The sequence below is a fragment of the Pelobates fuscus genome, chromosome 5 (assembly GCF_036172605.1).
Source record: "Pelobates fuscus isolate aPelFus1 chromosome 5, aPelFus1.pri, whole genome shotgun sequence".
NCBI lineage: Eukaryota > Metazoa > Chordata > Amphibia > Anura > Pelobatidae > Pelobates > Pelobates fuscus.
Window position 1 is genome coordinate 79,735,250 of NC_086321.1, and position 27,314 is coordinate 79,762,563.

General features: G+C 42.0%; 1 protein-coding gene across 1 annotated transcript in view; it reads right to left on the reverse strand.

Annotated features, from left to right (window-relative positions):
* The window catches only part of HCN1 (hyperpolarization activated cyclic nucleotide gated potassium channel 1), a 406,158-nt gene that overhangs the window by 340,876 nt on the left and 37,968 nt on the right, over positions 1–27,314 (reverse strand). Inside the window, exon 2 of the mRNA XM_063456876.1 lies at positions 2,876–3,299. Within this exon, the coding sequence (XP_063312946.1) occupies positions 2,876–3,299 (424 nt within the window). The remainder of the gene's footprint in view (positions 1–2,875; positions 3,300–27,314) is intronic.

The window sequence follows — 27,314 nt, forward strand, 5'->3', positions numbered from 1 at the left end:
ATATAAGCCGAGGCCCCTAATTTTACCCCAAAAAACTGGGAAAACTTATTGACTCGAGTATAAGACTAGGGTGGGAAATGCAGCAGCTGCTGGTAAATTTCTAAATAAAATTAGATCCTTAAAAAATTATATTAATTGAATATTTATTTACAGTGTGTGTATATAATGAATGCAGTGTGTGTATGAGAATGCAGTGTGTGTGTATGAGAATGCAGTGTGTGTATGAGTGCAGTGTGTATATGAATGCAGTGTGTGTATATGAATGCAGTGTGTGTATATGAATGCAGTGTGTGTGTATGAGAATGCTGTGTGTATGAGTGCAGTGTGTGTGTATGAGAATGCTGTGTATGAGTGCAGTGTGTGTATGAGTGCAGTGTGTGTATGAGTGCAGTGTGTGTGTATGAATGCTGTGTGTGTGTATGAATGCTGTGTGTGTGTATGAATGCTGTGTGTATGAGTGCAGTGTGTGTATGAGAATGCTGTGTGTATGAGTGCAGTGTGTGTGTATGAGTGCAGTGTGTGTGTATGAATGCAGTGTGTGTGTGTATGAGTGCAGTGTGTGTGCATGAATGCAGTGTGTGTGTATGAATGCAGTGTGTATGAGTGCAGTGTGTGTGTATGAGAATGCTGTGTGTATGAGTGCAGTGTGTGTGTATGAGTGCAGTGTGTGTGTATGAGTGCAGTGTGTGTGTATGAATGCAGTGTGTGTGTGTATGAGTGCAGTGTGTGTGTATGAGTGCAGTGTGTGTGTGTATGAGTGCAGTGTGTGTGTGTATGAATGCAGTGTGTGTATGTGTGTGTGTGTAATGCAGAGTGTGATACAGAGCCTTGGTGGGGGGTGGGCATTTTTATTTTTTAATTATTATTTTAATATTTTTTTTGTTTCATTACATTTTTTTATTATTATTATTTTTTTATTTTATTATAATTTTTTATTTAATTATTATTTTTATTTTATTATTTGTATTTTTTTTATTATTATTGCTATATATAAATTTTTTCATCCCCCCTCCCTGCTTGCTAGCTGGCCAGGGAGGGGGGCTCTCCTTCCCTGGTGGTCTAGTGGATGGGCACTGTGTAGGAGGGGGCTGTGGGGGCTGCAGAGAGATGTTACTTACCTTTCCTGCAGCTCCTGTCAGCTCTCTCCTCCTCCGCCGGTCCGTTCAGCACCTCGGTCAGCTCCCAGTGTAAATCTCGCGAGAGCCGCGGCTCTCGCGAGACTTACACTGTGAGCTTACAGAAGAGCTGAACGGACGGCGCAGAGGAGGAGAGAGCTGACAGGAGCTGCAGGAAAGGTAAGTAACGCTCTCTGCAGCCCCCACAGCCCCAGTCTGTATTATGGCAATGCAAATTGCCATAATACAGACAATTGACTCGAGTATAAGCCGAGTTGGGGTTTTTCAGCACAAAAAATGTGCTGAAAAACTCGGCTTATACTCGAGTATATACGGTAATCGTTATATACTATACATATATCTCAGAGATATCTACACAAGAACATGTTGCATTAATGCCAAGATCCAGGTCCTGATAACTCGTTTCTAAGTCAAGAACGTTTTTGCTTGTTTTGTTTTCATATTTTCCTGACCCTTCCCCCCCCTGAACCTTTTTTCCTAGGACTGACATCTTCCTTACACTAGAAGTAGAGGAAGTGATGAGGTATCATGGATACCCACACACATATGTTCACAGATATTAAACCAAAATTAATTTTCAAGAAGAATTTGATTTTTGATTATGCAATGCCTCATTTTACCTCATCTAATCTAGTTTAAAATACTTTTTACCTTTTTGTTAACTGTGTAGGTATGATTAGTAGAATCATAATATATATGTGTGTGTGTTTTAACTATAATGAAACCTTCTTTATGTCACTAGAAATGCCTGTGTGTTCTGACTCAGGTTATCCATTTCTTTTGCTTGCTTTCAGTGGAATGACAATTGTATTACTGTAAGCATTCTACTGTTATCAGATAGTCCCATATCCGTTTACCCTTAAGGAGATGTTTTTGTAATGAGGCAAGTTGTCAAGATACAGACGGTTTTAAATTCATCAAAGAGTGCTATTGTCCAAAACTAATTATCTTTCATTCAAAGAAAATTGGTGGTAAGGATGTTTAACTTTAGCACCGTTTTGATAAATATAGATCAGATTACAATGTGTCTGCCTCCCATCAGTTGAACCTCAGTTTGCCGTTTGCAGTTGCATTTCTTATAGGAAGGATTATACTCTTTATAAATTATTATGTGTATTAGAGCGTATAACAATAACAGTATTCTAGAAGATGTTTTTTTCAAATGTTTAAAGAACAGCAATATCCTAAATGCAAAAAAAAAAGGTTCACTATTGTACCCAACTATTCTACTTAAATTAAGAAAGGATTACACTTCAGCCAGATATAAAATATACAAAAACTATGTGCATTACCGATTTCACACTTACAATGCTATATGTCATTAATGATGGATTGGCATTTAATAAACCATGAACTATTGAGTCTAACATCTTAACTGCACAGCCTATATTATTTTTATATTTTGTTATTAACTGTTTTATTTTAAAGCCTTTTCTAGTTAGTAGCTCACAGGTACAACACTGAATAATATGGGTAATCTCTTATTTTTTTATACCTATACTCAATTTAAATAGATAAATATAAAGTATGTTTTCTTGAACAATTACATAACATGTATCTAAAGAAGCCAGTTCCATGGGAGTTATATCTAAAAAGTAGAGTTGTAAAAGTAGAATAACCTTCTACTGATCACATCATTGGTTTTTTGATGGTTCCACATTTAGAGTTGTGTCACACATTTGTGCTTTAAAAATAAACCCAGTGTCTAAATAAGATATAAAATAAAGTAGTAATCTTACCTCTTCCCACTGATGAATGTATCTAATTAATCTGGAAAGTCTTAGGAGGCGCAGTAAACTGAGTATTTTTGTAAATCTCACGATGCGGAGTGCTCGAGCGGTCTTGTAGACTTCTGAATCCATTCCTTTCTCTACAATGAGAAAGATATAATCCACTGGAATTGAGGAGATAAAATCAACTACAAACCAGCTCTTCAAATAATTCATTTTTATGACTTTTGGATCTAGTATTATCTCAGAATTGTCTTCAATGACAATACCAGTTCTAAAATTCATGAATAAGTCAAATAAAAATACTGTGTCAGATGCGACATTAAAGATAATCCATGGCGTTGTTGTTTGTTCTGTGAAGAAAGTTATTCCGACTGGTATGATGACAAGGTTTCCAACCATCATGATGAGCATTATCAGGTCCCAGTAAAACCTGCAAAAAAAAAAAAAAGGGAAAAGAAGGAAAATGTAAAATAAATAGTTAAGAAATTTCACCATGTGCCTCCTCATTACATTTCCATGATCACAAAGGCAGCAACGGTATTTTACATGAATGCATTATAATGAGTCATCTTCACATTCAATCAAAAACTGAGAAGTGAAGAATCTTAAACATTTACATACATTGTTTCTTGGTGAATGCAGCAAATTAATATGACAAATTAAATGCATCTTCAGTTGCAAGTGTTTAGTGTATCTTTTTGTTTAGTGACATGTGATTCGAAAAAACGGATACCAATAATTTACAAACTTTAAAAGCATCCTCTTTTTGTCAGCCATCTTGCAGATTATATATGAAATTATACAGATTTTGTTTTTGTTTTTTTTCGTTTGTTTTGTAAAGATGTAATTGTTGACCTTATAAAGTGAAATTGTGAAAGTATGTATGTTTGACAGACCATCCTGTCCCTGGATTCTTAAAACTTTTTTCTCCCATTCTCCAAAAGTCTAGGTTTATTTAATCTAAACACCGAACCAACCCACGAACTACCAGACCACCCGTATGCTGTGTGTGCTGCTTGTTAACCTCTATAACCCCTGTCAATCCCTCGTTAACAATTGTAACTGCAACGTTCTAAGTGGTCGGCTGGGTGGTTGTCATTCATATGTACGAACACGTGGCAGTGGCCATCTTGAGCAGCGAACACAGGCGGTGGTGATTGGTTGTCGAGTGCATGGAACTAAAATCAGACACTCGACTGCACAAACACTGCTGAACTTCCACCTTCCACCTGTGTTTGGTTATATACATACGAACCGAACACAGTTCGGTGGGAGCTTACTCCTGAACGAGGGGCACAAAACCAGTGTACGAATGGACCTTTAAGTTCAGTGTTTTGTATGTTTTCGTACTTCCTAAAGAGATTGATGGCTCATACCAATTTCATGGAATTATTCTGGGCAGGAGCCTCGTGTGTGGTCAGTCAGAACTTTACCCTGGTGGCGCTTCAGCTGCGTTCGTGGAATCTGCGTGCTATTTTGATATGTTGGGCGCTCAGATCCAGGTTATCAGGAAATATAGGACTTGAGTGAGTACCTGATTGTGTTGTGTGTGTTTTAGGGTGTAATAATTGTATATGTTCTGTACCTGAGAGATGATGTAATTTGGATGTTTGTTTTTAAAGTAGTTCTTTTTCAGGTACAGAGAAAACCATGGGAGGAATTACCGGTAATGCTGCTTTGAAAACCCTCTGCAGGGGCTGTTGCATAAAAGGCCATTCGTGACTTCCAATAAACCAATTCACCCCCAGCATTCAGTCTCAACTAATGTCTGTGGGGGAAAGCTATACCTTCTTTGGATTATTGCTATTGGGAAACTCTGCTTGGGATTACTACAGCAGCACTCACACTAGGGGGAAAAGAAGATCTATGGTGGCGAAACCCTTGTTCCTACCTGGGTGGCCGCCACAGTATGTTATTGAGTGTGCCTATATATGACACATTTTAAACCAAGTGAATTGATCGTTATTATTTGAAGTGAGTTTGCTAAGAACATTCTATTCTTTCTTCTCTTCATATATTGCAATTTCATGAGCAGATAAAATATGTGCATTAAAGGAATTGAGATCCTACTTTATTACTTGTTGTTGTTTTTTTCATTTCCCTTTTCAAAACCTCCTGCAATGACGTGTATTTTCTTGCTTCAAATTATTATATTCCCCCGATACAGCCCTGATAAAATGGTGGAGTGACATAATAAGTCTACAAAAGGTCTATGCAACCTGTAATACCGTGGACCATGCTGTCATTATTAGATGCGTAAGGTGAATTGAATGACCCCATAAAAAATTCAATAAAAAATGCAACTACGAATGCAGTAGTGTGCTAAAAGCTGTTGACAGAGGGGTAACTGCATTCCGTATAAACTCATAGCTGCCAATCCAAAACTAAAGAGTGTCAAATTGCAATCAGGTCACACGTCCATGACTAACTGTGGACAGCAACAGGAAAACATTCAACCTCCACATTTAATGTATTAGCCATACCAAGAAGAAGAACAGACAAAATTGGTTCTGAAAGGAACACCGAATGTCAATTGCTGAGGACCAGCGGTACTAATCTCCATTCAGTAATGTATTGGCAAGCAGGTGCTCATTCTTGGTAGAACTAGTTGATATTTTAGCTAAGTAAAACTGTTCTAGACAGATAGTAAATAGTTGCTTACTTTTAATAAAAAAAAACGAAATAAAAAGTACAGTTTTAGAGGAATGTTTAAAAAGAAATTAAACATATAACATTTAGGGAATCACTGATTGGGTTTAGAAGAGCCTGGGGCTCCTGATTAGAGAGAACCTCTTCTAAGATGAAGGGATGTCTTCTCATTTGGGTAATCCGAATATCTAATTAAAATGCTTTCAGTGAAATATGAAGTGGCAATTATAATTAAGAAAAATGTATTTTCTTGTGCATGCAGTATAAAGTGATTTGAGTAACCTAAGAAAATCGGATTCTGATTGCATTTAAAATTTAGCATCCATAGTGTTTAGTGAGTTGTACAGTTGATATGCAATATATTATTTAAAGACTACTAGAAATGTAAAAAAGGATAATTCACAGAAACACAGATGTGCAAAAACAAATTTCAAACTGTCATCTACAAAAGCAAAAGCAAATAGCAGAAGTCAATGGAAACGGCCTTGACATTTCATTTTAAGGAACCAATCGAGACCCCTAAAACTCCACCTGCTGAAGTGTTTATGTGTGTCCCATTTTTTTTTCAAAACGTTCCTAATTAAACATTTTTACCCTCCCTGGTTTTCAATCATACAACAGGTTCTGTTATTTCCTGCTTTGGTTAGCTCAGTGGAGCTAAATTAAAGAGGCAGCAATTGACCTGTGCTTCTGCCTTGCAAAACCCTCTCATTGAGCTGCATTGTGTAGTCTATGATTGGGCAGCCACAGAAAGTCATGGCGGGATCAGAAAGGCAGGGCTTGCAAAGGTTTCAGACTAGAGATCTGAAACTTTTGCAAGTTTTTTTGAAATTTACTCCCAATGAAAAATTGCATAATTAAATGCATAAGTATTTTCATTGATAATATATCTACTAAACAGGAATTTTATGTAATTTGTGTTTGTTTACATAGTTACATAGTTAGTTTAGGCTGAGGAGTGTCTCTTTAAGTAGTCCACAGAGATGTCCCTAGTTACTGCAACCATTTTTATGGCAACTAAATGGTTAATAATATTACGCTATAGTTGTACAGATGGACATGATTTGATTTTCTCTTTAATTGCTACGGCGAAGAGTAAATTCCATTTTTTTGTTCGATGTCATATCCTATCAGCTCAATGTTTGATGTCATATCCTATCAGCTCAATAGCTTTACATAATGATGCAGATGGTAAAATGTTACCCATTGCTTCATCAGATCTTTATCACCTGTATTTTAAGCAAACAATCTATAGTCAGATCGTAATCACAATTAAAAAAAAAAGATTATAGGGCCAGGAACACAAACATATATCCCTAACACTATAGTGTTAAAAACACCATCTTAAAACACTAATACAACTGTCCCATGCATTCCAAATGCTCCATCAGATTCTTTATCCCATCTATACAACATAATTACCCTATACCCAACCGATTTTTATCTGTATAGAAATGCCCAGACCCCGACTAGGCTCCTAAATAATTTCACAAATCTCCAATAGATTCTAATATTAAGCTGAATATTAGAATACAAAGTAAACGTAGGCTAAGTGAGTGTTCCAGAACTAGTCCATTGTTTTGCTTTTTGAATAGACTATAAGAGCACATTCTTTAGTTGCTATTCCTTAAAACAAATCTGATGTTTAGAACTGTTCCTGTATTTTGTATGTAAATTTGTATGCTGCTTACACACTTGACACTTAAAGGGACACTACAGAAACACAGACCACTTCATCTCATTGAAGGGATCTGGGTGCACTGCTCCTGTCTGTGTAACCCTGCAATGTACAATATTGCAGTTTTTCCCAAACTTCTGTTTTCCAAACAACCACTAAAGGCGCTTATGGGTCCCTAATGGAGTTTTACTACGTTCAATGATGTTGGACCTCCTCATGCTTTGCATGAGGGTGTTTAACATCTTTAAATTCCCCATAAGAAAGCATTTATTTGATGCTCTCTTATGGGCAAGCATTATTGCGCCTGGCAAGCGTGATCTATTCAGATTATGTGACCCCATTGCCATGACATCCCTGGGGGAGGAGACTTAGCCAGCACCGAGGGAGCCTATGTGCTGGAAAGAGGTAAAAAAAAACTTTTTTAACCATTTCATGGTCAGAGTTGAGGGGACCTCTTAACCCCTTAAGGACACATGACATGTATGACATGTCATGATTCCCTTTTATTCCAGAAGTTTGGTCCTTAAGGGGTTAAGGGACAGGGACAATATAGAGTTAGAAATATAGCTTTGTATTCCTGATCCTATAGTGTTGGTTTAAATATTTATCCATATCTCTTATTGAGAGAGTCAGAATCAGGAAATATCTGACAACATTGAACAGTACCCTTTATAGGCTGGTATAATTGAAAATAATTATTCACATTTAAAACAAAATACAGACGTCCACATATGAAGTTAGACATCCCTTCCTGAAAAATATCAACATTCTTAAAAATGGAATGTTTAGTATGTATTATTGAACACCAGTTAAAACTGGTGCTAATATATATATTGTATCATGACGTATAACAGCTTAATTCATATGATGAAAAAAAATAGGCCTGTTTTGTTATTTTATTAAATAGGTATAATCTTGAGTGTGAAAACCTCCTTTAATCTCATAATATGTCATTCCGCGTGACTGATTTAGGAAGCAGAGGGTTTTCAGGCTTTGACATAGGATTAAGGATTTTCTCACTTGAGACAAAATTTTAACCATGTGAGAAATCTAGGCTAGAATAAACAATAGAAATGTGAGTCATTCAGACTGCAGAACAGAATGACAGTTATTCTACTATTAAAAAAATCACAGTGTGTGACAAGCGAATTGAATTGTGCTTGGAAATGCATCAATAAATAGTGAAAAATACCGGTGACTCATGAGAAAATAAAACACATCGTACACGGGTAATTTAAATGTTAGCAATCAAGGCAGATTTTTTTCTTTATTCAGACTGATCGTGTAATGAATGAATGTGTTGAGTTGTAATTTTAGATAAAGCAGAATTGTACCCATACAGTAAGTGACCTTGAGATTATCAATGTGGAGGGAGATTTACGAAGGCAAAACGGGTGCTATCCTGGGGCAGTGATCATAATAAAGAGGAATCACTATGGAAACCAATAGTATGTCTCTCAAAATGTAGCACTTTGCAAAAGAAATAACACCAGTCTCGCCTTGATAAATCTCTACCATTAAGTTTAAAACCGCCATAACAAAACTAGATGCCTATTTTGCAGTAATGCTTTGTACTGTTGTAATATTGTCAAGAATTAATAATATGGAGAATAACCTCTAAAGATCAATTACAGTGAATTATGTCATAATATGGGAAGGAGGGGCGTTTAAATATACATTCCAAGTGTCCCTATGTATGAGGGACAGTCCTTATTTCAGGTCCAAATCCATCTGTCCTTCTTTTCTCTCCTAATGTCTTTTCTAGGAGGTTGATATATAGTGTGTGTGTCAGAATGTATATCATAACTCCACAGCAATAATAATGAGTCTTTAAACTACAATAAATGAGTTTAGAAATATGTCAGCGTATGATACATTGTTCTTGTTCTATATTAAGTTTTAGTAGCCTAAATTGTTATTAGTAAGTCACTTAAAACTACTCAGAACAGTCCCGCCTCTGGTCATACCCCCAACTCATACCCTTAGAAATGAAAGTGTCTCTCTAGGTCCATTTGAAATTGCTGAAAGTATGCAACATAAACACTACAGCATATTATATGATTAAGCAGCAGGGACCCTATCCCCATACTCTCTCCATTTAAAAGTATGCCGTTTTCATAATACATTAACAAAAGTGTAGCTCTGTTGCTCTACCTCTTGGATCAGCAAACCATTATCTGCACTGCCAGATGCCCTGCACACCTTAAGGAATATGCAAAGAATATGACATACTATCAAAAGGTGAGAGTGCAGGAACAAAATAATTGCACATTCCATAACCACTATAAGAGATGGATTACCCAAAAGCAAACATAGGTGGCTGCTTAGGGCCAAAGCTCAGACAGGGGCCAGGTGACTTTGCTCTGACTCATGTGTTGAAGAATTAAGTGACAAGGAGTGTAGAAGGGTCCTCCCACAGCAACAACAATCTATATGATGCAGTTGCTATAGTGAATCCCTATCTGACACTGTTATCACTCGCTAGTGAGTATAGGAACATCACTCTGCTCAGATGCCTGCATGCTTACAATGAAGTCAGCATGTCAGCATCCTACAGAGTTCTGTAACAGTTCAAAGGCAAGAAAGTAAAAACAAACAAATGTCCATTAAGTATCATGAGAAAACAAAAACAACTAAGCAATTAATATAGTAACCTACTTTGGAGAATGAGTGAAGTGGCTATGTAGCCTTAGTATTACAATTAGCAGGACCAGACACAGTCTGTAAACACATTTTCAGTTTGAGAAAGAGTAATGTTAAATTATTCATTTTGAGAATAAACACTTTTGGAACAATCTCAGACAGAATGCAACAGAGGATAGTGAGCTGTTACATATGCATACCCACATGGGGAAATTGTGGAAGTCAGTGTACTAAAGGTGGGAAAGTGCCAAATGAAAGGAACTGGTTATGTGCTGTCAATAGGAAGGCAAAAAGAAACTTGTATAAATTAATAAGTAGCAGGAATATTTTTTTTCCACAGATTAAATAAGACAGTATGAATTTGTAGTGGAGGAAGTCTGCATGGAAGTGCACTTCTCAACAGCCCCAGATATGTCACAATAGTCTATGCCCCATCCTAGATTAGTTTCCTTGTGTACTGCTTCTGGGACACCAGCAACAACGTTTCTGTGCTGTGAAAGATATTATTACATGTACTTGTAATGCGTAAAGTAATCTCAGGACATTTGGCCTATGTAAGAGCATCAGTTGAGCGGAGTGGGTCTTGCCACTGTTGGACCAGTCCAGATAGGAAGTACCACAAAGAGTGATTTAGAATGAACAGGTATAAGAATATGTGGGACTTCCAAATCCAGACAGACAAGCTAGTACTGTCCAAACCACCCTATATTGTGCTGGAAGACAAGGAATAAAATACTGCAGAAGCAGTGGCGTACACACAAACCATGGGGCCCCAGTGCGAAAATGACCCATGCCCCTCCCTCCACACACACACATAGACACATACATAGAAACAAACAGACAGGCACACATATATACACACAGACACATACAGGCACACAGACACATACATACAAACAGACAGGCACACATACAGACACACACACACATACAGACAGGCACACATACATACAGACACACACACACAGACACACACACATACAGACACACACACACAAGACACACATACATACAAAGACACATACTTAAAAACAGACAGGCACACATACACACAGGCAGACACATACAGACACACACACACACGACACGCATACATAAAAAACAGACAGGCACACATACACACAGGCAGACACATACAGACACACACACACACACGACACACATACATACAAAGACACATACATAAAAAACAGACAGGCACACATACACACAGGCAGACACACACACACACACACACAGACATACACACATACAGACAGACACACACAAGATGCACATACATACATACAAACACACAAGCACACACACATACAGACAGACACACATACATACACAGACAGGCACACACACATACATACATACATACATACATACAAAGACATACATACAAACAGGCAGACACACACACATACATACAGACAGACACACACACAAGATGCACATACATACATACAAACAGACAAGCACACACATACAGGCAGACACACAGACAGAAAGACAGACATACACACATACAGACAGACACACACAAGACGCACATACATACATACAAACACACAAGCACACACACATACAGACAGACACACATACATACACAGACAGGCACACACACACATACATACATACATACATACAAAGACATACATACAAACAGGCAGACACACACACATTTATACAGACAGACACACACACACAAGATGCACATACATACATACATACAAACAGACAAGCACACACATACAGGCAGACACACAGACAGAAAGAGAGACACATACATACACAGACAGGCACACACACACATATATACAAAGACATACATACAAACAGGCAGGCACACACACATTCATACAGACAGACACACACACACAAGACGCACATACATACATACAAACAGACAAGCACACACATACAGGCAGACACACAGACAGACAGACACACATACATACACAGACAGGCACACACACATACATACAAAGACATACATACAAACAGGCAGACACACACACACAGGCACACATACATACATACAGACAGACAGGCACACACATACAGACACACATACAGACAGACAGACACACATACATACAAACACACACACACAAAATGTTTAAGTCACCCTCCTGTTTCTTACCTTTTAGGTGCAGGAGGGTGACTGGGGTCCAGTGGTGGCTCCCTCTGCTTCCTCCCGCGCGGTCTGTATGTGTTAGCTGGAAGGAGTGACGTGCAGTCACTTCCTCCCAGCTTGTGATGTCATCACAGGGGGCCCGGTCACGCTGTTAAAGTGCCCAGCACTGACCGGGCCCCTAGACAATCCACATCCATCAGGTGGCCCTGACAGCATGGGCCACCTGATGGACCCCTTGGAGGGCAGCCACGGCGGTTTGCCGCGTGGGCCGGGGCCGCAGAAGATGATGGCGGCAGATACCTGGTCACACTGGTCCACAGGGCGGCCAGGCCCCCTGGAGTGGCGGGCCCGGTCGCAGCTGCAACCCCTGCGACCACGGTATGTATGACGCTGTGCACGAGTGATAGATGTGGCAATACCAAGCGACCATAACATCAGGTAGAAGGAACATGAGAAAGTATAAAATACCAAGGACGGAAAAAGGAGCTATAAAGGATATGTAAAGTGAAGGCAGTAGTAGTCCCAATTGTGATAGGAGTGATAGGGGCTGTAACCCCCTCCCCCTCTAGATTGGGAGAATGGCTTCAACAGTATCCAGATGGGACATGTGAGATCTCTGTCCAGCAGAGTGCAGTTTTAGGCACAGCTAAGAGACTCCAAGGCCTCTAGTAGGGGAACTGAGAATGAGGAATACACACATAATTCTACCTGGCAGGGTGAAAAAGTACATTTTCAGTATAGCTCAGCATCAGTGTATTACTTTTATCCATCTCAAATGGTCTTGCCAATGTATGTTTCCATCCACGCTTGGTGCCATCCTATTTGTAGACCAGCAGATATCCCTGATTCTTATTGAAAGGGTTTTGATACATTGCATTTGTCTAACTCGACCTAAATTATAATAATTATAGGAAAGGTTAACAAATTTAAACCTATTTAGTTTAGAAAAACGTCGCCTGAGAGGGGATATGATAACATTATACAAATATATTCGGGGCCAATACAAACCATTGTGTGGAAATCTATTCACAAACCGGACTTTACATAGGACACAAGGTCATGCATTTAGACTTTTTTACTGTAAGAACAATAAGGGTGTGGAATTCTCTGCCTGAAGAAGTGGTTTTATCAGAGTTCATACAGATGTTCAAACAGCTACTAGATGCATACTTGCAAAAACAGAATATTCAAGGATATAATCTTTCAATGTAGGGTAATAACTGCTTGATCCAAGGATAAATCTGACTGCCATTCTGGGGTCAAGAAGGATTTTTTTTCCTAGCTTGTTGCAAAATTGTGCTTCAAACTGGGTTTTTTGCCTTCTTTTGGTTCAACAGCAAAAAACAAATGTGAGGAAGGCTGAACTTGATGGACGCAAGTCTCTTTTCAGCTATGTAACTATGTACCTATGTAACTATGTAACTCAGCAAATTACACTTCTCAAACTTAACAAACGCATATAACTAAGTTGAAAAGGTGAAGTTGTTCAATCAATTATATCTTCAGTAAGGAAGTAGTTACCTGACTCTGCTACATTTATACATCAGAAAATTCAAAATATTTATTAGATCAGCGTTTCCCAATTGGTGTTCTGCCTGGGGGGAGGGGGAGGGAGTGGTCCACGATGTTGATATACTATGTCAAAGGGTTCCACTGGAAAAATTAATTGGGAACCCCTGCATTAGATAATACTGACTGACTCAGTTTGGTATTTGATTAAAACACAGGTTCTAAAAAATAAAGAAAATGACATGAATCCTGCAAGTTAACTGAGCTGAGGTTGTGGTTTGAAGCTATGGGTCCAATGCATTGCAGGGATGTAGGACTAATCACTGGGTCTTCAATTTACTATAACCTTAATGTGAATACTTATTTGATTCAGGTAAAAATCATTGTGCAATGTAATGATGATTTAGTAGAAGTATGTTTTAATATTAAAAGAGAAGAAAAAGTGTTTCAATCTTATCCTGCTTAGCATGTTTCTGGAAGGAACAATCATCACGGAATTAGGCCTCAAGCTATCAATTTGTTATTTTTTTATTTCCCAGTTAAATTGTGCCTTTTGAAAAAAAATGTGCAATAGATCATAAAACAATTATCAATCTTCCAAATTAGTAACGCACACAAGAAAACTCGAATACAAATCACATAATGAAGACTAGTATAGTTTTAGTCCTCAACTGATTTATTCTGCAAAGATTCAGTCCTCTTGAGGCAATAATAGTTGATATATTCAGTTGTTCTTTGCGTTGACAGGCCAATGAATTTAAAGATAATTTCATATATAAAATTAAACACTAGTACAGTATAAAGTCTACTCAGTAGGGAATGTCTTAAAAATAATCATAACAGAAGCCAAGATAGGACTTTTCTTTAGGAGATGGTGAACATAGAACATAGGCAGAGATGTATTTCTTGTAGAGAGCTTATGCAATGATGGATTGCACCAGGTGATATTACGCAGGGATAGATCATTTCTAGTGTCTTAAGGCAGCTGCATATTTATCATAATGACTAACAATGTGTGCAAGAGGTCACAAAATCGTCACCTGATTTCTAGTTGAAGGCAAAAAAAGTTGAAAAAAAAAGAGGGAAATATATCTTCCTAATATGCTCATTAGCTGTCAAACATTTGAGTGTGTTTGGATATTAGGTTTACAGCGTTCTAGACATTGGATTTTTTTTGGCATCCTTTTTATTTATAACTGAAAATAATTTATAAAAGCATGTTAGAACTATATTGAAGTTAATTCTAGTAAAGAGGTAAAATGAAAGACAAACATGGTTATTTACTAAAGTAATAATTGTTGAGAATTTAAACCGAATTCACAGCATATTTCAAATTTAAGGCCAAAATAGTTGAACGTGAAAAGTTCTCCAAATCAGCTATGCTTCCAGTTAGGCTATTGTGGACTTTGAAATTCACTTTGAATTCACTGTGGATTCCTGACAATTCTCACTCTAGTAACTAACCCTGATAGCAAATACACTAGACATGAGGGAAAGTGCTCCAGCCTACATTTCTCCCCCACCCAGGGCCAGCGCGCCCATAAGGCGGCTCTGGGGGCGCAAGATTTCAGTGACCAGCAGGAGGGAAGCACTCCCTCCTGCCAGGCCACCTTCTGGACCCACCAGGGTGGCTGTGGTATAATCAGAGGTGGCGAGGTAGCGGTGATCTCTCTGCTCTGCTCCCTCACGCGCTGTTTGCTGATGCCGCGGGAGACGGAATATGACGTCATTCTGACTCCCGGCATCAGTAGACAGTAGACAGCCCATGAGGGAGCAGAGAGATTAGAGCCACACTGGACCCCTGGTCAATCAGTGTGTGGCTGTCAGTGTGTGTGTGTGTCTGTCAATGAATGAGTGTGTGTCAGATCCGTGAGTCTGTGTCTGTTAGTGACGTCTGTGTGTTTGTCATTGAGTGTGTGTGACTGTCAGTGTGTATACACCACTGAGTGTAGCGTGGCGGGGTGGAGCACGGTACTGGAGCTTCTGTTTCCTGTACCCGGCCAGACTGACAGGAGGTGCTCACTGAGAGAGCACTTCCTGTCAGTCCGGCCGGGTACAGAAAATTGAAGTGCCTGTAGGGGATCTGCTCCGCTCGGCAACGCTACAAGATAGGTAGGAGGCAGACCAAGAAGGGGCGTGTTACCACTAACGGGGTTGGGAGTGCACCAAGGGACAGAGAGGGAGGGGAGGGAGACACCAAGGGACAGGGAAAAGAGAGAGGAGGGGAGAGAGACACTTAGGGACAGGGAAGGGAGGGGACCACTAATGGACGGGGAGGGAAGAGGGGCTGGTTAAGAGGCACATAGGTGAAGATGCTATTTTTGGGGGGAGGCGGAAAAATGCATCTTCGCCTATGTACCCAAAAATCCTTGCACTGGCCCTGCCCCCACCCCCAACCCAACCACCCAAATGTAGGACCCAGGAGGCAGTTTTGGTGACTGTGTGACTGTAACTATGTATGTGTGTGACAGTAGCTGTGTGTGTGTGTCTGTAAATGTGTGTATGTGTGCCTGTAACTGTGTGTGTGTGTGTACCTGTAACTGTGTGTGACTGTGTGTGTGGCTGTAACTGTGTGTGTGACTGTAGATGTGTGTGGCAGTAACTGTTTGTGGCTGTGACTGTGTTTGAGTATGTGAGTGTCCGTAATTGTGTAAGATTGTGTGTCCTTATAACAGCGACTATGACTATGTTTGTGAATGTGTGCCCATGATTATATGTGTGGTGTCTGACTGTGTGTGCCTATAACTTTTCTGCCTGCAACGATGTGTGGAACTATGTGTCATTGACTGTGTGTGGTAAAATATTATGGATTTACACAACAAACTTTAAAGGAACAACAAATGTTTACTGTAACGTATTTTATTTATTTTAATAAACCTTTGTTATAATAATTTATTTTTGTAACTGTGTGCATGTGTCTCTGTGTGTTTGAATGTATAACTGTATGTTACACGGTGCATGTGTCTGACTGTGTGCACCTAACTACTGTATGACTTTGCCTATCTGACTCTGGTGTGTGTATGTGTGCATGTGCATTTGACTGTGTGCTTGTGACTTTGTATGTTTGTTTGACTATGTGTATGTGACTTTGTGCATCTGTGTGCATGTATGCAACTGTGTGTCTAGGTATATATACGTGTGAATGACTGTGTATAATCATGTAATTATTTATGTTGCAACTGTGTGCGATTATGTGTATGTGATTATGTGTATGTGTGTATGTGAGTGTCCATGTTTGTATGTAAGTGCCTTTATGAATGCATATTTACGTATGCATGCATGTCACTGTGTATGTATGTGGAGGACAAAAGAAAGGTAAGAGGGTTAAAAAGGAGGCTTGAAGAAAGGGGGGTAAAAAGATACATAAGAAGTAATGTGGGTTAAGTGTCTGAAAAGGTCACATCTGCTGAATGAGAGTTAACATATACATGTTTAGGTAACGTTAGCATTGTGAATTTCATTTTCCTCGAAATTCTAAAGGGACTGTCTAAGCACCACAAGCTATGTTCGCCGGCGAACAGTTCCCGGCGAACTGTTCGGGACATCTCTAGTGACTATGTCTCCATAAACAAAGTAATTTAACTCCTTAATGGCAGAGCATTGAGCAGTGAGACTACAAGGACATGATCTATAAACCAAAACTGTTATATTAAAGGACCATGTGGCGAAATTAACCCTGCCAATTGTGCCTGGAGAGGACTGCTTGCCAGCCTCTTGCCAAGTGATTATGGTCTCGGAAAGATATGGCCCTTTAAATACCAGATTTGGGCACAATGGATTTTTGTTGTGCTGCTGCTGGCCCTTTAACTCCCAGAGAAAGGATTTATACTTTTAAATTGGCACTTCGGATGCAGTCGAAATGCCGAAGTAGTCGAAGTGGCCGCCATTCGAAAACCGAACATGTGGCGGCGGCCATTTTAATTTAGTCGAACGCGGTCAGCGGTGTGTGCTAGTAAATCCATGGAACTGAAATCGGCTACACAGTTCCGCGAACACCGCCGAGCCTTACCTTCTCCCACAGTGATTTGCAGCCGCAGAGACTAAGTCCCGATCGAAGATTCGAACGCTTAGTCATTTTTTCAGCCTGAAATCTATGGAACTGTTTTGGGCATGAATATGTGCTTGCGGTCGGTCATAAATGGACCTTCAGCTAACTTTTTAACCCCTTCAGGGAATTGGCTGAATTTTGACTGTATATAATTGAAGTGTGCTGAGTTCGAATATGTGATTTTTATGTTTGTGGCATGTATATTTTGGAAGTTATTAATATGTTGCATAAAGTGTTTCCTGCCTGTGATAAATTACATTAACCCATTGTGTTCAGTAATTATATCACAGGCAGAGGGGAGGGATTGTATGTTTGTGCTGGGTGTGTTTTACGGTTTGCCTGTAAAGGATTGGTTGTACTGTGTCCCACCCTGTGGGATGTCCCCTTGCATGGGGACTTGCATAAAAGCCAGTGTGTGGTCATTAAAATAAGATCATCTTGAACCTTTCTTGAAGCCTTGGCTCATGTTTGGGGGAAGGGATACCTACACTCTGGGGATTGCTATAATCACTTACTCCCCAATAGCTTGATTTGTTCCTGCTACGCTCTCTGGATTTAGGAGAGGTTTACCCACTGGGAGCTGGATCCTGGTCGTGGATCCAGGGTGGGTGGAGACGGCGAGACCCCGGCGCAGCTGTATCGCTGGAAGTGGGGTCTGCAGTGCTGATGGTGTCGGTTGGAGAGCTTGGAATGCGCAGCGAGCACTAGGCGCATCGATTGGTGGAGGTAATCAGTCGGAGTGCCAGCGTTCCGTCACTTTTGGTGGCAGCGGTGGGATGGCGTCCTAGTGCAAGGAGAAGAAGCGCAGAGGCACCGGTAACGTTTGAAATTACAATTTGAGGGCAACGCTAGTATTCGTACAGTGCCCCTGTTCACAGCAAACATGACCTATCGCTTTGAGGGCGACGCTTAGAGGGAGGAGGTCAAGAGGCGGTTAACCAGATATGGCCCAAATCCTTCGACAGAGACGAGTCTGGCTACCCTGCGCAAGTTGGATGCGGAAAATCGAGCGGCATGGGAATGTGAGCTCCGATTGCGGAGATTGGGGCTGTGGTCAACCAGTCTGTCTCCCCAGCGGCAGCCAGCATCCCAGGGAGAGGAGACTGTCAGTCCCTCGTCCCTGCAGCAACCAACATCCTAGGGAGAGGATATTGTTGGTCCCTCGTCCCTGCAGCAACCATCATCACTGGGAGTCGAGACAGCCGGTCTGACCCCCCAGCGGCAGTGTGTTGTCAAGGGAGAAGAGACAACCGGTCTTTCTCACCAGCGGTGGCCTGAGTTCCGGGAGAAGGTGATGGTAGATCCCTCCACCGTACAGCAAGCAGGGTCCTGGGAAGGGAGGCAACCGGCCTCCCTCTCCAACAGCAGCCGGAGGTACCAGAGGTGGGCGACCTCATAGACTTGTCCTGGGGACACACACAGATGGGCAGCGGAGATGGGACCGAGGTCTCTCTGCTGGCCCTACAGGGATGCTGGGCAGTCGGCCCAGGTCCCCAGCGGCAGTATACTATACAGGGAGAGGAGACAACTGATCTCCCTCCCCAGTGGCGGCCTGAGTTCCAGGAGGAGGTGATGGTAGATCCCTCCACCTTACAGCAACCAGCGTCCTGGGGAGTGGGGGCAGCTGGCCTCCCTCTCCCACCGCAGCCGGAGATACCGGGTGAGGGTTAGAACAACCCTAACCACACTGACGCAGATGGGACCGCGGTCTCTGTGCCAGTCCTATGGAGAAGCTGGACGGGTGGTCCAGATCCCCAACCTTCCCCGCAGGGATGCCAGAAGGAAGAGGTAAGCAAGCCTCCCCTCCCCAGCTACATTCCGACCGGGTCCTGGGGGCAGTGGATGAGCCTGCGATACCCACTGACCCCCTCCCAGTGGAAGAGCTGGCACCTGGGCAGAGTACCGCTGGCCTCTGCCCTACCCTTGTCCCTTGTTCAGAGCCTGAGACCCTGCAGGTTATCCCAGTGGAAAAGCTGGCATCAGGGCAGAGCACCACTGGCCTCTGCCCCCCAAGTAGCCCCAGCTGTTTGCTTAGCTGCACCAGGGAGACCGAGGATGCTGAACTGTCCCGCTACAACCTGGGACCTACAGGCCAGTACCGTTTATTGTGGGGCGGGTACTCTGCTGATTTTTCTTTGTGGGTTAGCTGCCCGACTAACCTAGGTACTGACCGACAGAAGGTCAGGTACCTGTTTAGTCTTCCCCCCAAAGGGAAGATGTGTGATGAATTAACCTCGCCACTTGTGCCTCGAGAGGACTGCTTGCCAGTCTCTTGCCAAGTGATTATGGTCCCGGAAAGATATGGCCCTTTAAATACTAGATTTGGGCACAATGGATTTTTGTTGTGCTGCTGCTGGCCCTTTAACTCCCAGAGAAAGAATTTGTACTTTTAAATTGGCACTTCGGATGCAGTCGAAGTAGTCGAAGTAGCCGCCATTCGAAAACCGAACACGTGGCGGCGCCCATTTTAATTTAGTCGAACGTGGTCAGCGGTGCGTGCTAGTAAATCCATGGAACTGAAATCGGCTACACAGTTCTGCGAACACCGCTGAGCCTTACCTTCTCCCACAGCGATTTTGCAGCCGCAGAGACTAAGTCCCAATCGAAGATTCGAACGCTTTTTTCAGCCTGAAATAGACCAACCGCACAGCCCAAATCTATGGAACTCTTTAGGGCATGAAAATGTGCTTGCGGTCGGTCATAAAGGGACCTCCAGCTAACTTTTTAACCCCTGGAGGGAATTGGCTGAATTTATGTTTATAATTAAAGTGTGCTGAGTTTGAATATGTAATTTTATGTTTGTGGCATGTATATTTTGGAAGTTATTAATATGTTGCATAAAGTGTACTTTTCCTGCCTGTGATAAATTACATTAACCCATTGTGTTCAGTAATTATATCACAGGCAGAGGGGAGGGATTGTATGTTTGTGCTGGGTGTGTTTTACGGTTTGCCTGTAAAGGATTGGTTGTACTGTGTCCTAATCTGTGGGATGTCCCCTTGCATGGGGACTTGCATAAAAGCCAGTGTGTGGTCATTAAAATAAGATTGTCAGGGTACCTGAGGCCTCTACCTCTAAGGGAGGTAGAGACTTGATGGTGTATCCGTCCAGGCGAGCTGTTTCCTCCGTTCCTCGCGGTTCATCCAGTCACTTAAACACCGGCCGCGAGGAATCCACGTCCTTTTCTAACAGAACGCTCAATACGTGACGTCATGACGCTAACACGAGCAATCTGTCACTCAAGTGTCCGATATCCAATCGGTACTTGTCAGAGGCGTGATTTCCATCCAGAGCCAGGGTATTTAAGCTTACTCCTTACTTCAGCTCATTGCCCTGTCGTGGTTCTAGCTTGTCTAGTCACTCAGTGCTCTGGTATTCTAGTTTGCTCTTTTGGTTTTGACTCGGCTCGTTGTACTACCCTGTTTCTCTGTTATCCTTTGACCCGGCTTGTCTCTCGCTTATCTGTCTTCTCGTTCCCTCGACCTCGGCTTGTCTCTGACTATTCTTTACTCTCGGTACGTTAGTCCGGCCATTCTAAGGCCCGGTATACGTACCTTTCCACTCTTTGTACTCTGCGTGTTGGATCCCTGTCCCGATCCTGACATTACGACAGGGCCAATGGATCCTGCAGGTACAAACAGTCAGCTTGGTTCTTCGGATCCCAGGTTTGACGCCATGGAACATAGGATGGATCAGATGGCTTTGGCACTACAGGCACTTTTGTCTCGTGCTAGTAATCCACCTGAGGAGACACGTACTCCTTCTATCTCTCCTGCAGTCTCAGGTCTAGAGGTAGCCACTGTAGGTGCTTCTTCCCGTATTACCCCACCAGTACGTTATGGCGGGTCACCGGAGAAGTGTCGTGGCTTTCTAAACCAGATTAGCATCCATTTCGAACTACAACCCCGCTCTTATCCTACAGATAGAGCAAAGGTTGGATTTATTATTACTCTGCTCATTGAAAAAGCTTTGAGATGGGCCAATCCTTTATGGGAGAATGATAATCCACTCGTCTATAATTATAATGCCTTTGTAGCTGCGTTTAGAAGAACTTTTGACCCTCCTGGCAGAAAGGTCAATGCAGCTAGATTAATGTTGCGCCTTAAACAGGACAATCGAACACTTGTGGATTATGCACTAGAGTTCAGATCCTTGGCGGCAGAAGTTAAGTGGAACGAACAGGCTTATATAGATGTGTTTCTGAATGGGTTATCAGATGTAATTCTTGACGAGGTCGCTACTAGAGAACTCCCTGAAAATTTGGAGGATTTAATTTCTTTTATATCTCGTATTGATGAACGCTTAAGAGAGAGGCAGAACACTCGAGATAGGACCCGTAGACCCTCCTTTAAACTAGCACCTACCTTTCAAATCTCTGAGTTCGAAGACTTACGTATTCCTGAACCTATGCAGATAGGCAGTACTCATCTCACTGAAAGGGAGAGACAGTACAGGAGAAGGGAGGGTTTATGTATGTATTGTGGAGTCAGGGGTCATTTACGCCTAAATTGTCCCAATCGTTCGGGAAACGCTCGCACCTAAGTTCCTCTAGAGGACAGGCCTTGGGTGTTTCTACTTTGTCCTCTATTCACAACTACAAGGAGCTCAGGCTTGTGTTACCCGTTTCTTTAAAGTGGGAGAAGGGAGTAGTTAAGACTATGGCACTAATCGATTCTGGAGCTGCTGAGAGCTTTATAGATCAGGGTTTTGCTGCCAAGCATGCTATTCCATCCCAGTTAAAAGAGACACCTCTGGCTGTTGAGGCCATCGATGGTAGACCGTTACTTGAGCCTGTTATTTTTCATGAAACCATACCGATTAACTTGACTGTTGGCATCCTGCATAAAGAGGATATATCCTTGATGCTCATTTCTTCTCCGTCTATTCCCATAGTTCTGGGGTACTCCTGGCTGAGGAGACACAACCCTATTATTAATTGGGAATCAGGGGAGATAGTTTCGTGGGGAGAGAATTGTCAAGAAAAATGCTTGCGGAAGGTCTTACCTCTTGGATTAACTAATACATCGAATACCTCTGACAATCCTACAGAGACACAAATTCCGTCTCAGTATCTAGATTTAAAGGCAGTATTTGACAAAAAGAAAGCCGATACCTTACCCCCACACAGGTCCTTTGATTGCAAAATTAACCTACTCCCTGGTACCATGCCTCCCAGAGGTCATGTATACCCATTATCTATAAAGGAGAACTCAGTCCTAGAGGAATATATTCACGAAAATTTAGACAAGGGATTCATCAGGAGGTCCTCCTCTCCTGCCGGGGCTGGATTTTTTTTTGTTAAAAAGAAAGATGGTTCTTTGAGACCTTGTATTGATTATCGAGGCTTGAATAAGATAACCATTAAAAATGCCTACCCGATTCCCTTGATCACCGAACTCTTCGATCGTTTGAAGGGCTCTACAATTTTCACCAAGTTAGACCTCAGAGGGGCATATAACTTGGTGAGAATCCAGCAGGGACATGAGTGGATGACGGCATTCAATACTCGATATGGCCACTATGAATATACTGTCATGCCTTTTGGGTTATGCAATGCGCCAGCAGTATTCCAAGATCTGATTAATGAGGTTCTTAGGGAATTTCAGCAAGAGTGCGTCATTGTATACCTAGATGATATACTCATTCATTCTAGTGACATTGAGATTCATCACAAACAAGTCAGGAGGGTTTTGCACAAGCTTCTCCAGCATGGCTTGTACTGCAAGTTGGAGAAATGTAGCTTTGATCAAACCCAGGTAACCTTTCTCGGCTATGTGATCTCTGGGGAGGGATTTAAGATGGATCCGGATAAGCTCCAATCCATTCTAGAGTGGCCTTTACCCACAGGTCTTAAAGCCATACAGAGATTTATTGGTTTTTCCAATTATTATAGGCGCTTTATTAAGGGCTATTCTTCCATTATTGCACCCATCACTAACATGACCAAACAGGGGGCTGACACTAAGAATTGGACTACTGAAGCTCTCCTTGCGTTCAAGACTCTCAAGGAGCTTTTCGCTTCCGCTCCAATTTTAGTTCACCCTGACACTTCTCTGCCATTTTTGCTCGAGGTAGACGCATCAGAGACTGGTTTAGGTGCTGTTCTATCTCAAAGGCTGGGTGTTGATAAACCATTACATCCATGTGGATTTTTCTCTAAAAAATTGACCGGTACTGAAAGCAGGTATGACATTGGTGACAGAGAATTACTAGCGGTTATCAAGGCTTTGAAAGAATGGAGACATTTATTGGAAGGTACATTACATCCTGTTACCATCCTGACAGACCACAAAAACTTGTCCTATATCGGAGAGGCCAAGCGTCTATCCTCCAGGCAGGCTCGTTGGTCGTTGTTTCTTACCCATTTCAATTACGTTCTGACTTACAGACCTGGGTCAAAGAATTCTAAAGCCGATGCGCTATCTCGCCAATATGAACCCTCTGCTTCAGTTGAACCACTTTTGTCTTCCATTGTACCCAAATGCAATATTATTGCTAATACCAGTCTCAAAATTCATTCCCCGCTACTTGACCAGATCTTGAAATCACAACATCTAGCTCCCGGAAACACTCCTGAGGGAAGAAACTTTGTTCCCCCTGAACTTCAACTGGAGCTCTTACAATGTTTTCATGAAAGTAAAATAGCTGGTCATCCTGGTATTCGCAAGACGTACTCTCTGATATCCAAGGATTTCTGGTGGCCTTCTCTTCGTAAGGATATTGAGGAGTTCGTTGCAGCTTGTAAGACTTGTGCCAAGACTAAACTATCTCATGCATCCCCATGTGGCCTGTTACACCCCTTGGACATTCCTGAGAAACCTTGGTCCTGTTTGTCCATTGACTTTATCGTTGATTTGCCTGCTTCCAAAAGACAGACTGTTATCCTCACGGTAGTGGATAGATTTACCAAGATGGCCCATTTCGTGCCACTACCTAAACTTCCGACTTCTCCTGAATTGGCGGAGATTTTTGCGAGAGAAGTTTTTCGTCTACATGGGATCCCTTCAGAGATTGTTTCTGATAGAGGTTCTCAATTTGTCTCACGTTTCTGGAGATCCTTTTGTTCTCAAATGGGCATCAAATTGAACTTTTCCTCTGCCTATCACCCTCAGTCTAACGGAGCTGCTGAACGTACTAATCAAAAGATCGAACAGTATCTGCGTTGCTTTGTTTCCGAACACCAGGACGATTGGGTCGGTCTGATTCCTTGGGCGGAGTTCGCACACAATAACCTTGTTTGCGATTCAACTCGCTCTAGCCCTTTCTTCATGAACTATGGCTTTCATCCTTCGATTTTTCCTTCGGTTTCATCTTCTCAGGGGATACCGTCGGTTGATGATCATGTCGCCAACCTGAAGAAATTATGGGACCAGACTCGACAAATTCTATTACATAGTTCCTCGCTGTTCAAGAAACACGCTGACAAACATAGAAGAGCGGCTCCTGTTTTTGTTCCTGGGGATAGGGTATGGTTGAGTACTAAGAATATTCGCCTAAAAGTTCCGTCCATGAAATTTGCTCCTCGTTACATAGGCCCTTACAGGGTTCTCACTCGTATCAATCCGGTTGCGTATCGCCTTGCTCTGCCACCTGCCTTACGCATTCCTAACTCTTTTCATGTCTCCTTGTTGAAACCCCTCATTTGCAACAAATTCTCCTCTAAGGTCTCCTCGCCTCGTCCTGTTCAGGTGGAGGGTCGGGAGGAGTACGAGGTCAACTCCATCATTGACTCCAGAATTTCAAGGGGAAAATTGCAATATCTGGTCAACTGGAAGGGATATGGTCCTGAGGAGAGGAGTTGGGTACCTCAGGAGGACGTCCATGCTTCTCGCCTTCGCAGAGCATTTCACCTTCGCTTCCCATCTCGCCCCGGTTCATTCCGCCCGGTGGGCGTATCTGAGAGGGGGGGTACTGTCAGGGTACCTGAGGCCTCTACCTCTAAGGGAGGTAGAGACTTGATGGTGTATCCGTCCAGGCGAGCTGTTTCCTCCGTTCCTCGCGGTTCATCCAGTCACTTAAACACCGGCCGCGAGGAATCCACGTCCTTTTCTAACAGAACGCTCAATACGTGACGTCATGACGCTAACACGAGCAATCTGTCACTCAAGTGTCCGATATCCAATCGGTACTTGTCAGAGGCGTGATTTCCATCCAGAGCCAGGGTATTTAAGCTTACTCCTTACTTCAGCTCATTGCCCTGTCGTGGTTCTAGCTTGTCTAGTCACTCAGTGCTCTGGTATTCTAGTTTGCTCTTTTGGTTTTGACTCGGCTCGTTGTACTACCCTGTTTCTCTGTTATCCTTTGACCCGGCTTGTCTCTCGCTTATCTGTCTTCTCGTTCCCTCGACCTCGGCTTGTCTCTGACTATTCTTTACTCTCGGTACGTTAGTCCGGCCATTCTAAGGCCCGGTATACGTACCTTTCCACTCTTTGTACTCTGCGTGTTGGATCCCTGTCCCGATCCTGACAAAGATCATCTTGAAGCCTTGGCTCATGTTTGGGGGAAGGGATAACTACACTCTGGGGAATGCTATAATCACTTACTCCCCAGAGCAGAGTGCTTCGAGTCCTCAGCGAGCACTAGGTGCATCGATTGGCGGAGGTACTCAGTCGGAGTGCCAGCGTGCCATCACAGACCACTATAGGCACCCAGACCACTTCAGCTCAATGAAGTGGTCTGGGTGCCAGGTCCATCTAGTTATCCCTCTTATCCCTGCAGCTGAAAACAGTTTCAGAGACACTACTATGTTTACACTGAGGCTTAATCCAGTCTCTAGTGGCTGTCTCACTGACAGCCACTAGAGGCCGCTTCCGCGATTCTCATTGAGTAATTCTCGCGATTCTCATTGAGCTTTCCTATGGGCAGTTTGAATGCGCGCGCAGCTCTTGCCGCGCATGTGCTTTTGGCGCTGACGTCGGCAGAGGGAGGAGAGGTCACCTGAGGGAGTCCAGCGCTGGAGAAAGGTAAGTGGCTGAAGGGGTTTTAAGTGGCTGAAGGGGACCATGAGAGTGGGGGACCTAAGAACTACATAGTGCTAGGAAAACACATTTGTTTTCCTGGCACTATAGTGCTCCTTTAAGTTAATGTTGTTTTGATGCTTCGGTGATTAGTGTATCCCTTTAGGTGTAATTGGCTTAATTATTGTGTGCTTTAGCTAACAAGCAATTGTAACCATATTCAGAAAAGAAAACCATTATTATTTGGTCCTTTATTCCACTGTAGAAATAGAGAAATGATAATAAGTAAACCTAAATAATTACTCAGTGTTTCCAAACCTATATATCACATTCAGTCTTGTGTAAATGCATGAGGCAGTTATGGTCTCTCTGTCTACTTTACTCGCCTTCTTTATTATATATGAACAATTAAAGCTGGAGAAAATATCTTTGTTGAAGGTCTCTTTATATTGCAGAACTTAAACTTGAGAATTGCTTACTGTCTATTAACAAGAAACTACAGAATTCAGCAAGTGAGATAGAGAGATCTGTGCCATTGAGAGAAAAATTTTAACTGCACTTTGCTAAATTATATTCATGGAGACCCTATCTTATAATTTACTACAGTGTCTTTAGCTGTGGTTGTAGTCAAAGACATATTGTTCCCCAGTGACATAAAAAAAGTAATTTAAACTAAGCATTACTGTGGCTATAAAAAAAAAGTCTTTACTGGTTTGTATAAACTATTTCAAATACCACTGAAAGGCTAATGTGTGCAGTCATCTTTGTTTCCTCTGGGAATTCTTAATCTCTAACGGGATGATAGGAACCAACAATGTGCATCCCTAATTCTTCAA